The 14,797-nt window shown below is 38.0% G+C and overlaps 1 protein-coding gene across 1 annotated transcript; it reads right to left on the minus strand.

The window, feature by feature from the left end:
- Nucleotides 1-3,742: 3,742 nt before the first annotated feature.
- Nucleotides 3,743-7,066, minus strand: POLR1D (RNA polymerase I and III subunit D). Its single transcript, XM_053456402.1, has 3 exons — nucleotides 6,942-7,066; nucleotides 5,208-5,282; nucleotides 3,743-4,184 (listed from the first exon to the last, which is right to left on the minus strand). Exons 1-3 carry the CDS (start codon nucleotides 7,022-7,024, stop codon nucleotides 3,932-3,934), a joined length of 411 nt encoding a protein of 136 aa, XP_053312377.1. The 5' UTR covers nucleotides 7,025-7,066; the 3' UTR covers nucleotides 3,743-3,931.
- Between the last annotated feature and the right edge of the window lie 7,731 nt (nucleotides 7,067-14,797).

Consider the following 14,797-nt stretch of genomic DNA (forward strand, 5'->3'; position numbering starts at 1 on the left):
CTCAATAATTTAAATAAGAAACTAGTGTAGTGGAGGGGACTCCAGAGCTGCCATGTCTTCAGTAAGTTTGTTTAAATTGTAGGTAAAGAATGTGTACCAAAGTACTCAAGTAAGTTAATATCCAATCATTGTTAGTATTATTATTTACTGTTTTATATAGCGCCATCATATTATATATCGCTGTGCAATGGGTAAGCCTGTCTCTTTAATAATTAGTCTACTCACTCTGAGGGAGGACCTGCATATTACTTATTTTTTAGAGTTATAATGACCATATACAAAAGCAAGAGGAAGCAGATGAGTGTTTAACCTTATGATGTTACGTGGTATTTTTTTTTAAAAAAGCAGCACATAACGCTGCGGTTTAAAGAAATTGATGAACAGATGATAAAACGTCATTGACATCTATCGGTCTGGAAAGGGACTCCAGCGAACCATATCCACCAATGGAGAAAACTCGAATCAACCGGGTCACAAATGAACCCAGACTTACATGTAAAGAACTGCAGGCATCACTTGCCTCAGTTAAAGTCAGTGTTCATGATTCCACAAAAAGAATTTTTAGGCAAAAACCACTGCTGTCCTAAAAAGAACACAAAGGCTCATCTTAAATTTGCCTAAAAATATTTTGGTGACGACTGAGACTTTTGGAATAATTAGTTAAAAGTGGAACTTTTTGGAAGACATCGGCCCTGTTACATATAGCATAAAGCTAACAGAGCATTCCGCAAAGAGAATATCATACCAACACTGTGGTGGTGGTGGTGGTTGTTTGCTGCCTGGGACCTGGGCAACTTGCCATAACTGATGGAGCCATGAATTCTCTACCAGAAAATCCTCAGGGAAATGTCCAGCCATCAGTTTGTAACCTAAAGCTTAAGCACAGTTGGGTTATGCATCATGACAATTATCCGAAGCACAAATCCAAATCCACCTCTAAACGGCTGAAAAGAAGAAGCTTAATGAACTTAAGCAATGCTGCCAAGAAGAGTGGCCAAAATTTCTCCACAGACATTTTAGACTCATTGGCAGTTATGGCAAATGTTTGATTGCAGTTGTTGCCACCAAGGTTGACACAACCAGTTATTAGGTTTAGGCAATTAGTTTGATGAACTCTTTATCTTCAATAAATGAAACGATCATTTAAAAGTTATATTAGAATTATTTGGATGACCTGAAACATTTAAACGTGACAAATAATCAAAGATAGAAGAATTCAGAAGGGACAATTACTTTTTTCACAGCACTATATATTGACAAGATTACAGTGATTGTCAGCTACTACACATAATACAAAGGTCCTCTGGGAAACAGCTTAAAGTCTCTTTCTACCTAGGCAGGTTAGATTTAGGCACACCCAGGTGAACCTCTGCTATATCACGCAGCCTTGGAAAGCAGATGTGGACTAGGCAAGACTGTCTATAAGAAAGGGGAAAAGAAGCAACTACATTTTGGGCTCCAATACATGCAGAATAAGGGATATTAAGATAGAGCGGTACTCGGATGTAAGAGAGCCTTGAGAAGGGTGACCAGAAGACTTGGGACTAGGTAGCATTTGATTTGTTCCTGAAGTTAGTCTTCCTTGTCCCTGAGGACTGTCAGGTTCCACCAAAGAACATCCCAGAGGAGCAATGTTTTCCCTTTTCTAAATCCCAAAACACATCTTTAATGGAGTTTAATAAGGTTTACCAACCATTCTTCATCCAACGTGCCATTTTTTTCATGTAAATTCAGCATTGTTCATCCACCACCTGGCACTCAAAAGTTAATGATCCCTGCCCATTAATCTGCAAGACCCACTCGATCAAAGCATGGGTAAAACGATATCATGTTTAAATCTTGTGTCTGGATACAATGCATTAGAACATAATGAATTTAGCTTAGCATTAGCACGCATGATTTAAACGCCCCATGCACCTGCCCTTTTTTTGATGCCAGCATGCAGTGAGAAGGATGCATCTGAAATTATACTCACACCCTGCTGTACTTTAAGCTTGTCCCATCATAGCCAACAGCTGCTGAGAAGGAACAGCCAGCCAAAGTCAGTGAGTCTGGGCAGAGTTCAGGTGATAAGGTTTTGTGAGTTTCCTTTCATGTGTGTACATGATGCATTATACGGTGCTATTATTTTAGACAATTTTCACATTGCTTAATTCTACCAGATTATATTTTTTTGCAAAATGTATTTTGCTTTTTTTTTTTACCAAGTTTTAAGGCCATAAGTTTCGGAACTAGATTGCTCCAGAGTCTAATTTGTGTTAAAATGCAATGCAGTCCCACTGATTCAGCTTCTTGGTAAGCAATATAGCCATGAAACATTAGGTAGCTTGGGATACCTTCACATAGTGGCTGGCTTAGCAATACATGGCCAGAATCCCCAATATTCATGCCTTAGAAAGTTATTCACCGAGTATGCAATGAATTCTTGTGTTGTGTACTTATTGGTCTTCATTAGTCTAGCAGCAACCTGGTAATCTGAATGTGTATGCCTTTTACACATTTTAGGTAATGCACTGCCCAAGAGTGAGATATATATATTTTTAAAAACACTTCAGCAGCAGACATTGACTGTTGCACTATCAATAAAACCCCCAACCCACCCCACCCCACCCCGAAGATTATATGCACAGATTGGGAACTTTAGTTGTCTTCCGGTAGACGCTGCATGTAAAAAAAAAAAAAAAAAAAAACGTTTCATGTGATTGAGTATTGGGTCAGTGCACAACCACATACCCAATGTGTGACTGGCGCTCAAATGGTTAAAGGGTGAGAGGAAGGAGAGATCCAAAAGAATTTCTCCTACTTGAGGCCATATGAAGACCGAACCTTGTTGCGTTTGCCTTTGTTGAAGGAACAGGCTCATGCTATGCTTTACTTAAACGTTTTGCCATCTCAGTCTGGTAAATTCTGATATAAAAGAAATGGCGAGTTAAACATGAGATTTGACTAACTCAGACACGACAAAAGTTTCATTTAACCTCAACCTACGTAACTGAATAAAGCTCTACGTATCGCCGCCAGTACACACGAAAGTTGTTTTTTTTTCGTGAGCTAGGGGGACTCAAGGATTACAATATCGATATAGAAGCACATACAGAACACAGTTCAAGAATATAGCTCACTAAAAGTTGGATGAAGTGCTTTCAAATCAATGCATATATTTACGTACAGAAGTACTTTACTGTTTAATGAAATTTCAAAGCATTTGATTTAAGTGGACTGGAGTTCTATCACGCAGACATAGTGTGTGGAAAAGATTACAAGACAAGCCACAGGCTTCATTAACCCCTTCCATGACAATCTCATATATAATAGGCTGGCAATATTAAGTATTTTTCACTAGCTTCGATCAAATGCTGCCTCAGGACTGAGTAGTGGCAGACCAACATCACCTCGAAAGGCTACAAATGAACACACAATAACTGTACCTTAGAGATCTGTTGTAACGTTTAAACAAGATATGAAACATGCACACGTAAAATATCATAAAAATGGTAGCTTTTGACATTGTACAACCAAAATAGCTAGAAATCATCTACATGCACCTCTTGGACAGAACTACAACCAAATTTACAGAACCTCAAAGAAATTCCTTTTCTAATAAAAAGTTATTTATAGAACTGTCAAGGTTTGTTTTTTTTAACCACTAAAAGAAGATTAAAAAAAAAAATCAGTCACAACTATGGTACAAAATGCATTTTGAAGAATTATTATACCTGTCAATAGTGCTAAGGGACATTGTTATTGTTGATCAACTTTATTGCAAGATAATCACAACCTTATAGGCAACCTGGCAAAGAATAGGTTAAATACAAGTACAACATAACAGTCTGTGTCAATAGTAAATGCATAAAACGTGTTACTGATAAAATGTACACAAATCCAGTGTTTACAGATTGTGTGGATCGTCCAGGACCAACTGCGTTTGACGTCATTTATGTGTTTTTTCCTCCTTTCTCTTGTTATTCTGTGAAGGAGAGGGACTCCTCTCCCTTCTTGAATACCCATGGCTTTTGTAGGGATGTCTTCTGTCCGTCCTCGAATCCCTTTTCTCCTTACCATGTTCCTCTGATTTATTTATGTCCCTTTTGCTGTCGGGATCTTGTTCCTTTGACAGTGGCATTGTATTCTTAATAGTATTGATCAGAAATCGCTTGTTGGTGCTTGCGAGTGGACATTTCATCCTGCGGATAAATCATACAAAATTGCAAAGAATTCAATTTCAATTGTCCTAAATCTCCCAATAATTTGGTAATGAGCTTTCATTGTGCGCCACCTAGTGTACAATTTGGGAAGGGAGCCGTGCCCAATCAGACACTGGTTTATTTGGACCAAAGGCAATAGTAAATATTGTAATAAATAAAATTAAAACATTTCCCTGAAATAAGAATTGTAGAAGTAGAGCTGTATGTTAATTTGATGATTGTTCCCAGATATATAGTGGGGTTTAAAAAATTTTGTCGTAATTACAAGCAAAAATAACAGTTCCACCCAAGCCCTAACAAAAAATGTTTTTGGAAGCACTGCGATACCCCAGATTAAAATATAATTATATATTTATACTTATTTAACCATAATTAAATTGAGTTATGTTTAATTCAAAATGTATATCAAGTCATTCAGATTGCCGCATGTACATTTCTTTTGTTTCCCTTAATTTGAAACCTTGTTGTTGTAACAAATGTGGGTCTCATACGTATGTCATCTGAACACTGGTGCTTTGCTAGCATACATTTGGCATTGGCTACTGCATCAATAACTTTAAAGGGAGTGCGGTTGACCATGTACAAAATGTGTGCATACTAATGTTTCCTGGTTTCAGTAGAGGTGGCAATGTGAACACTTAAACAAGACACAACTCTAATTTTGGAATAAAGAATGCATGTGCAAATTTGCATGCAGCAACACGTTTTGGGGCCCATGAAAATATTTATTATTTTTGAAATTATCTATTCTATGGTATTCTTTCAAATATAGTTTCTAAACTATTGATCTATCTGTGATCCTCTGAGGGGAGTAAGGAAACACAGCCGGTTGAAGGTACCTGAGGAAATATCATCTTGGGTAACTTCTATAGAACAGAAATAGTAATATTAACAAGGTCTGTCACGTGGGACTTAACTTCACCCATTTAATAACAAGGATACATATAAATATAGCGTGCTAAATATCGCTAAACAGATATAAGAACATTGATGTCAACATACCAGCCCATTGCACCCATAGTCTCAGATCGAATCTTTCCACGTTTTGCTTCACTAAGAAGTTCTTTTACTGCTTCCCTGTGTAAAAAATAAATAAATAATAAAACAGGTGCCTTTTCAGAAAAAAAAGCAATATGGTTTTTGCATTGTAATAAAACTATACCAATAAGAAGCTGACCATTTGAACCACGTCAAACATTTCTTCGCGTTAAAGCTGCAATTTCATTATTGTAAAATATTTAATGTCTGCCATTCAATAAAATTAACTGGCTGTCATAGTGAACGTGTTACCGTACTCTACCATTTACTACTGCCCCTTAGTCAACTATTATAAGGAGTAGGAACCACCATGTGATGGAGAGCGATGGTTATGAGATTAGACTTGAGTGCGTGGCAGCATATTTAGCACTTAAATTGTTGTACCATGACATAATTTTATATTCGGATATTCTGATCACAGAACTTAAACAGGGACTAAACATGCAGTAGCGGTAAATATTTATCTGCAATGCATCTTTATATCCATATTCTCATCACAGGACTAATGCTAAAAAATAAGCTAATTATAGAACGTCCCTGATGCCTACAACATTTTGCACTATAATTGCTCTTTATGCACAATAATATATATATTATATATATATATACACACACACACACACACATTACCCAAACTACTACGGGGGCAGTAACACTTCCAGGAATCATTCAGAATACTTTTACGCTTCTCTTACCTCAACACATCATTTAACACAATTAAAAAGAAACACAAAGCACACGATACTTGTTCAACAGATACAAGGGTAGCCCACAAAGGGCATACAATCATCTATATGTGCCTTTTGCAAACAGAAAGCTACCAGACACACGTCACTAAAAATTAAAGACGGAAACTGATTAAGTTAAGTACATCGCTTTGGATTTTAAGATAATTAAAACATACACGGAAAAAGAAAAAAAAATAGAACATTTCCAGCATGCAAAATAATAAATTACACCAAAATTCACCCACCACACATAATTTGGCCCTGCGAAAAACAACATTTACCGCACCATGGTATAGCCTTTTTTGGTATTTACATGTATACAGGGCTGGGGAAAAAATGCTTTTAACATCCTCACATCACTATTCATTAGGAAGGGCCAACGCTGCCAGGTTACTCCAGTAAGAAAAATTAAGCTGGCCCTGTAAGATGTATTAACGCATGAGGGGACTTTGAATAAGTCGCATTCATTTAACTATACATTATAAAGGGCCAGCATAGCTCTTCCGCCAGCAGAAATACAGTAGGGTTGGTCCTTTGCAGCGTAAAGAGGCTGAAACACAACTCTAATGTAAACTCGCCATTTAGTGAATAAACCCCACCGACTTAGCAACCAATAGTTATGAGTGAAGCGATCTAGTGAACCATTTTAAATTGGACCTAACAAGGCCCTGTATTTTACCTAAAGCCGGCTAGTAACACTGGCTAGTAGCCGACCTGGTTCTTTAACCCAAGATTGTAAAATTCATCTTTAAGCACGAATAGGATTCTAATATCAATTATCAATGCAGGCAAGCAGAAACCCCTGAAATATTTACAAGTTCTAGAAGCAGGTACACAATATAATGCTGTGCGAACTAGCTTCATTTTTGCTGACTAAGGAACCGTCACCAGCCCCGAAGCTGCCTGTCACACGCACGGGAATAAATACAGAAACAATAAAGGAATCACATTATAAACCAAAACTCCGTACCGCTCCAACTCGGACTCAGACTCCTGCATGGTACCGGTGGCCTCAGAAGAAGGCCCGGAAGTACTATCGGACACGCCAGCCATCGGTTAGCAACGTGACGCCAACCAAAGATAGACCACTTCCGGTAACGTACGACAGTTCTACGTTATTTCACGCTTCGCCAATAGCGTGCTCCGAGAGCAGAAATAAGGGCGTTAAAAGAACATCTTATCGGGCCTTTGGTAGCCGGCCTGTGATTGGTTGAGCCTCATTGGTCTTGTCATGCATGGTCCTGATCGCCTCACGCTAATGATAATCGTTAAGAACAGCGTCAAAAACAGTAGAATGTTATACATTTCGATAGATTACCTCATATGGGATTTGGAATAGGTCGCTTGCTATTAATTAGTATAATTGCTATTAATTACATTTCTAGGTAACTAATTATGCACAATTGAATAAACTGCAAATTCTATTAAACCTGAAATATTGGGCACCAGTAATATCAAGGTTTACACTTGCAAGAAATAATTAGCATTTTTACCTGGACTGGTACCAGACTCCCAGCAGCCCAATCCGGCTAGCTTTGCCATGTTGTCCATTTTGCCTGGATGTATCAAATTTTTATACGTTGCCAAACACTACATAAAGCGCTTCCTTGCACGTGTAAATGTGATTGAAGCAATCCGTTTTCTTCTGAAAGGTGGTTGGTGACAGCTCGTGAGAATTCTAGATGTCCATGAAAAATGGCGGATAAGGCACGTGTCAGTGTCTGGGAGCGTTGTCTGTTAATAGGCTTTCTCCTATAGGATGTCCAATATAACAACGGTATAAAGCAAACAGGTAATGCGTTAGTAACAGGATTACTGCGTGCCTAATGGGAAGCAAAGGTGTTTAGTCTGTAAACCAGCGAGACATGAGCAGACATGCGCAATGCATGGTTAAACCAGTGAGATCACGCTAGAAATCACAGTGATATCAAACTCATAGTTCAATGATTAAACAACTAGAATAAACACTAGTGCTTGCTCCGTTTGACCTTCCATATTACTGTTCCAATAAATTCGGATTTGTGGCTACCATGCAATGTATCGCATGCACGCCTATATAATATTGCTTTATTTATATAGCGCCCGCAGAGTCTGTAACTGTTACAGTCAGAGGAATGAAAATCACTCTAAATAACACACAGGTACAAAAGGAGAAGAGGGCCCTGCTCTTGGCTAGACTCAAATTGTAGGATAGCCCATTATAAACTGGTCAGCAATATGTGAAATGTATATGAATCCTCTTTAATAAAGGCGATGTAGTTAGTCATAAATAATATGTAGCATTTTTTTATCATCTCTGAATGTGATATTCATACCCCAAACATTTGAAGAGGTTGAAGAGACTTGTTTTAGAGGTGTGTAAGCAAAGCATTTGGAAGACTAGTAATGTATTTTACATTTCCTGTTTATATACACATGGTGATACATTTTATGACAAAATGATGCAGATCACATATTTTTTTTTAAGTGTTACAAAGGTTTAAGCATTTCTCACTCCAATCAGGTTAATAGATAATAGATTAGTGGAGGACAAATGTTTGGGTTTTTTTAGCACATTTGTTTGCAGACAACACATTTTGTTTCCTAGACTTTTGATTTAGATGAAATTCAGAGGGTTGTTCCATGTCAAAGCCAAATTCAGTTTAACATTTTGAATGGGGAGGTCCCAGACACCTTCTGGACTCACATTTCAACAAGATTTACTTATTTATTTATTTATTTTAGTCCAGAAAATATGCATAGTATATTTTAGCAGGAATCGGCTACAGCTTAACCTGTCAGGCCTAAAACTTCTAATATGGAATACTAGAATACAAGGGAAAAAGAATCCCCAGTAGAAGAAAGGTAATTGCCAGTGGAATAGGAATTCTCACGCAAACAGGAGGTTTTACAGGATTAACAGGGACAGATCTAGCCAATCTGATTACGATAATTCCCAACAGTCTTAGCCACCCATCCAACTCTAATTCTAGTACGCAGTATAGGAATGGGAAAACAGTTTTTGTCACCATGTCCCTAGAACGAGTGACTAAATAAAGAATTTAATGAAACAAGTGACTAAGTGGAGTCAAACTTTTGCTACAGCTAATTCTTTTCTAGGGGTAGGAACATTTGCAGTGCCAGCTCCGCCACAATAGATCGTAGTGCAGTAAAAACAGTACAAGGCCCGTTTTATGTCATTTCTAACCCTGTTTTATTTCCAGATCCTCACCATCTAACAGGTGATTGTGTTAATAATGGTAAAACCTTTGTGGTTCCTTCACCCCGGAGTAGGAGGAACGTGCCTGCAACTCTTTCTTCTGTATTGCAGTTAGATAAAAACAGTCATGTGAAAAAGAAAGTACAGCCTCTTTGAATTCTATGGTTTTACATATCAGTACATCATAATAATCAATTGTTTCTTAGAAGGTCTAAAAATCAGGTAAATACAACCTCAGATGAACATCACATGACATATTTCACAGTGTCATGATTTATTCAAAAACAAAAAAAAGCCAAAATGGAGAAGCCATAATGTGAAAAACTAAGTACACCCTTACTGCTTCCATAAGCAGACATGTGATGCTGATCAAATGCCCTTGATTAATTGATCATTACCAAGTGTGACCACCTCTATAAAAGCAGAAGTGTTAATAGTTTGCTGGTCTGGAGCATACAGGTGTGTTAGCAAAATGCCAAGGAGGAAAGATATGGGCAATGATCTTAGAGAAGTAATTGTTTCTGGCCATCAATCTGTGAAGGCTTATAAGGCCATTTCCAGACTTCCACAGTGAGAAAGACTATTCAAAAGTGGAAAACATTCAGGATAGTTCCAAAGAGTGGATGTCCCCGCAAATTCACCCCAAGGTCAGGCAGTGTAATGAGAAATTGCAAAAATCTCAGACGTTACAGCCCTCCGCATGTTAAAGTTCATGACAGTATAATTAGGAAATGATTGAACAAGTATGGGTTGTTTGTAAGGGTTGCCAGAAGAGAGCCCCTTCTTTCTAAAAGGAACATGACAGCATGGCTTAGGTTTGTAAAGTTGCATCTGCACTAACCACAAGACTTCTGAAACAATGTCCTTTGGATAGATGTTTGGCCATGATGCACGGTGCCACGTTTGGTGAAAACTAAACACAGCATTTCAGTACAAACACCTCATACCATGTGACCAGTTAGCCATGGTTTGGGTTTGTTTTGCAGCCACAGGACCTGGGAAACTTGCGGTCATTGAGTCGAACTTTGAACTCTGTATACCAAAGTATTCTAGAGGCAAATGTGAGTGCATCTGTCTGACAGTTAAAGCTTGGCCAAAATGGAATCACAATCAATAATTAAAACAATACAACAGCAAAACGTTTCGTCCCAGTGTTTTTACGCATGGTTCAGTTGATTTTCTGTCGTATTGTTTTAATAGGTGATTGTGCCCTATTTTTGTGCCATATGCAGCATTTTTTTGGCACTTGATATTTTATTATTTCATTTTATATTTTAAATCTGCCCTTTTTTTCATTGGCCGCTGTACAATTTCTTTTTTGCGAAATTGTGTCATGCAACAGGACAATGATCCCAAGCACACCAGCAAATCTACAACAGAATGGCTGAAAAAGAAAAGAATCAAGGTGTTGCAATGGTCCAGTCAAAATCCAGACCTCAACTTGATTAAAATGCCTTGGACCTTGAGAGAGTTGTGCAAAAACTAATTATTGCAAACCTCAATGAGCTGAAGCAACGTTGTAAAGAAGAGTAGGACAAAATTCCTCCATAATGATGTGAGAGACTGAGTTATGCAGAAAATGATTACTTCAATTTATTGCTGCTAAAGGTGATTCTAAAGCGAATCATAACGTGTACTTAGTTTTTCACACATGGCTTCTCTATTTTGGCTTTATTTTGGTTGAATGAATTATAACATGGTGTAATAAGTCATGTGTTTTGAGGTTGTATTTACCTATTTTTTAGGTAAATGGGGGTAACACTGTGTACATCAGTACAGGTTGGAACTATTTCTTTGACATATGGAAGACAAATAATGTTGATACATTCTAAGTTCTTATGTGAACAAGAAGAATATGAATGAAGATATATTTCTTTAGAATAATAAAGTTTGGAGATGATCCAAAATGTTTTTCTGGATGTGATCCTTAACCAGAGTTTATGCTCTTGCTAATTATGCTGTATTAACAAGAGCAGATCACTAATGTTTAAAAGATCAGATATCATTCTCCACAAGGCAATTGTAATTGTTACAAAGGTAATTTCCTGAAAGGGTTGAATTCACAGAAGAAGAAAGTTGAAGCCGTGCTGAACAACAAAACTTCCACCAATGTCAATTAATTAAGATCATTCCTATAAATGACCAACTACTCCCAGAAGTTTATTGATAATCATGCAGAAATAACAAAACCCCTTGTACAGCTGCTTAAAAAAACAAGTAACATGGAGCTTGGGGGAAGCCCAGGACCAAGCCGTAGATGAGCTGAAGACAAAACTTCTTAGCATATGCAGAGGGGGGTAGGTATATATCATGAACAAAGTCATTGCATATGCTAGCAAAACATTGTCACCTGTTAAAGTCAACAGCTAGGAAAATGCTTTATTGTCTACATTATGGGCACTGCAGAATTTTTATAGCTATATAGAAGGCAAGAAGACTACTGTAGAAACCGCTCAGATTGTGGAAGGTATTTCACTAGTGAAGTGATAAAAAATGTGGAAAATCCTAGGTGTTAAGCACAAGTTACATATCGCCTACCATGCAGCCTCTAGCGGAGGGCTACCAGTCAATATTTAGCATCCTCAAAAAGTATGTGAAATAGTCTGATAAAGACTGGGACATTAAGTTGCCCATAGTTCTAATGGCTATTTGTTACCTACACACTGGCCCGACGCCTGGGTAGACCTTCCACTGCTGCTGTAGGGTCTGCTCCTCCGCCTCTCCGACATGGACGTCCACCTTCCTGTGTCCTACGCTGTACGAAGGATCCCTCTGCACATGCATCCTCCAATGGGCGCTGCTTCTCTCTGGGTCTGGCTTCCCCACACACCACAAACAAGATAACTTAACGACGTCACTCTATTTTAATCTGAATTTGGCGCCTTTTCTCCTTCATTGCCCTATATAAGCTTAAGAAACTGATGAAGTTTATTGAAAAAAATAACAAAACCAATGTCTTCTCTCTATTATATTTATATTAATTGGACTTCATCAGCTGGAGTATGGAGATGCATTAATTGCTCACATGTCTTTCTTCACACAGTGTAATACCCTGCACCAGTGTCTTTTCTAGTACAGTAAGTGTGAGCTACACCTAGCACTGCTACTAAAGATCGCCTTTTGAATTGATTGCAGGTAAGATGATGGTTTCACCACAACACTTGTCATACCATACGTCTGGTCATAAATTGATTCATGGTGAAACAAACCATCAATATTTTGGAAATTTGCATAAGCATCTCAAACATGCATTTTCTTTTGCCCAAAAGCATCTAGAAAAAGCAACAACCAGTGCTAAAACCTATTATAATTTGAAAACTACTAGGAAGTGCAATATCTCCCACCAGGGCAAGGAAGCAGAAAAGACACTAAATTCAGATTTGGTGCCAAAATTTGAAAGGAGTGACCTTGTTCCATTCAGGCTCTGGAAACCTTCCCTAGGACGTACACATGGGTCCAGGCATGTTTGCCAGACTTGGCTCAGTGATCTTCAGGGCGTTTCCTTGCCTTGGGAGCACAGGGGAACTTCCATATCTCACAACAGTCTCATGATCCAGGGGTTTTAATGCCCAGATGCTGTACCTGATGCAGGCTTCATAGGAATCCTGGACTGGATCCTGCAGACATCTACGTCTCTTGCAATAGATGGCATGGATTTTGCACTTGAAAGGGGAGTGGAGCATTGGCCCTCCCTGCTCTCCATTGCTCCACACCTGGGACCTATATACATGAATTGTATTACATCAGTCTCAAAATGCAGTATTCTTCTTTAACTTTTAAATAGAATGATTCCAAATTAAGTTGTTGTTGAGGTTCAAAGATGCCTAAGAAGGATGAGAATCATCTGGATCATCCTGCTCCTGTGTCATGAACTACGAACGGAACCGATCACAGAGCCTAGGCCATCCTCTGGCATCCTGATCCAAGAGACTGGGAATTATTCATAAAAGGAGAATCTTACCAGTGTGTATTTGTCAGCTTGGACCCAAAGGTATCCATAGAAAAAGGGTATAATGTTGCATCCATGCAGCTCCCTGAACTCAGGGCATGATGCAAGATGCATCTTGAAAGAGCACAAGGGACGTGCTCAATACATTATTGAGCAAGCCAGGAAACCATGTGTTTCAAGTTCCATTATGATAAGCAATTGAGCTACAACATCCCTTGTCGCATTAATTGTTGTATTGGTATGTACAGACATAACTGCGGCCGTTGCAACCGGCATTTCTGCCTCTGTTTCTGTCCAGATTTTGTTGACTGAAATTCAAGGACTCAAAAGAAAAGTCAGAGCAATAAATCGTGAAATGGAAAGACAAAAAGAGCACTTAGGAGACTTGAGGTAAGGGTGAACGATACCATCGTGACCATATTACTTTGCACCAAAGTCACAATAAATGTGAACTTTTGTTTATACACAACTAAGGTGCAATCCGGAATGACGATTAGACTGGAGGACACATTAATATTTTGTGTTAAACAACATTTTCTATAAAATGATTACTTATGTTGATGGAGAAAAAGTAGGACTTAAGCAACCGAATCTTGCCTATGAAATGAGATATGTTCTTCTTCTTTACATTGACCCTGAACACATGGAGATATACTTTCTATTATCAATTTCCTATGACCGACAACAGAACATTTTCCTTTTGAAAACTACATAATGTCAGAACATGGAAGGACAATATTCACGTGAAAACCCAAACCCCAGATGCATTGGCTTTTCAACCATGGGTACCAGATTGGTATTCCATACCTATTTTGACAGATTGTGTCAAGTTTAAGGACAATAACTTCCAGTGTGAAGGAAATCCTTCATATATGACTCTACAAACGCTTTGATTATTTATTTTATTGATTATTTATTTATTGATTAATTATTTTAGTGACAGATAAGTGGCTGAGTGTATTTCGGAAAGATCGAATGACTAATAAGGCCTTACTGTCTCCAATGTCACTAATCAAGGTACCAGGACTCAGGTATCACTATAGATAATGTTACCTTGTATCCTGTAAGTACTGATGTTTGGGAAGGGGAAGTTCAAGTTAAAAAGTTTCAAAAGTGTAATATTCCAATGCTAACCTCAAATATTTAGTTGGCCATAATCCTAACCACACTATACAGGTGTTTATAGCAAGATGCTAACATCATCAACCATGTTGATTGGTCTTCACATAGTAGAATTGCTGTTGATTTGTTCATTAATACCGTAATTGTGTTTTCATTAATCTTTCATAATGTAAAATTTTCATTACTGACATGTCTTACAGGCGTAAGATTGTTAGGTTTTACGTGTCGTATTATTGTAGGTGTGTTATATCAATAAGCCAGTAATTAATCTGATCAATAATATACTGTATTCTATGTCATGATATAATTTTCATGTTTTGATGATTGTTCTGTTTTATATTTTGTACTGCACGGATCATATAGATATTTGTAGTGTAATATCTCACTGTGACTTATACATTTTGGTGTGATCTGCAAGAATCTAGGATCAGAGATAAAATATAGAGTGTCTCTTTATTGGACTATTTTTATGTCAGAGTAAAGACTATAAAACAGGTAGGCTGGTGCTGTGGATGTGCCTGCCCCAGTTGTCACTGGGAACCGGTCGTAGAAAAGG

The sequence above is a fragment of the Spea bombifrons genome, chromosome 2 (assembly GCF_027358695.1).
Source record: "Spea bombifrons isolate aSpeBom1 chromosome 2, aSpeBom1.2.pri, whole genome shotgun sequence".
Classification (NCBI taxonomy): Eukaryota; Metazoa; Chordata; class Amphibia; order Anura; family Pelobatidae; genus Spea; species Spea bombifrons.

What these genes read in the sequence shown, in the direction of transcription:
- POLR1D (XM_053456402.1), bottom strand. Translation starts at nt 7,024, where the DNA reads ATGGCTGGCGTGTCCGATAGTACTTCCGGGCCTTCTTCTGAGGCCACC. An exon ending in TCTGAGTCCGAGTTGGAGCG is followed by an intron (nt 5,283 to 6,941) that starts GTACGGAGTTTT and finishes TTTTTTACACAG; the next exon opens with GGAAGCAGTAAAAGAACTTC. An exon ending in ACTATGGGTGCAATGGGCTG is followed by an intron (nt 4,185 to 5,207) that starts GTATGTTGACAT and finishes ATTTATCCGCAG; the next exon opens with GATGAAATGTCCACTCGCAA.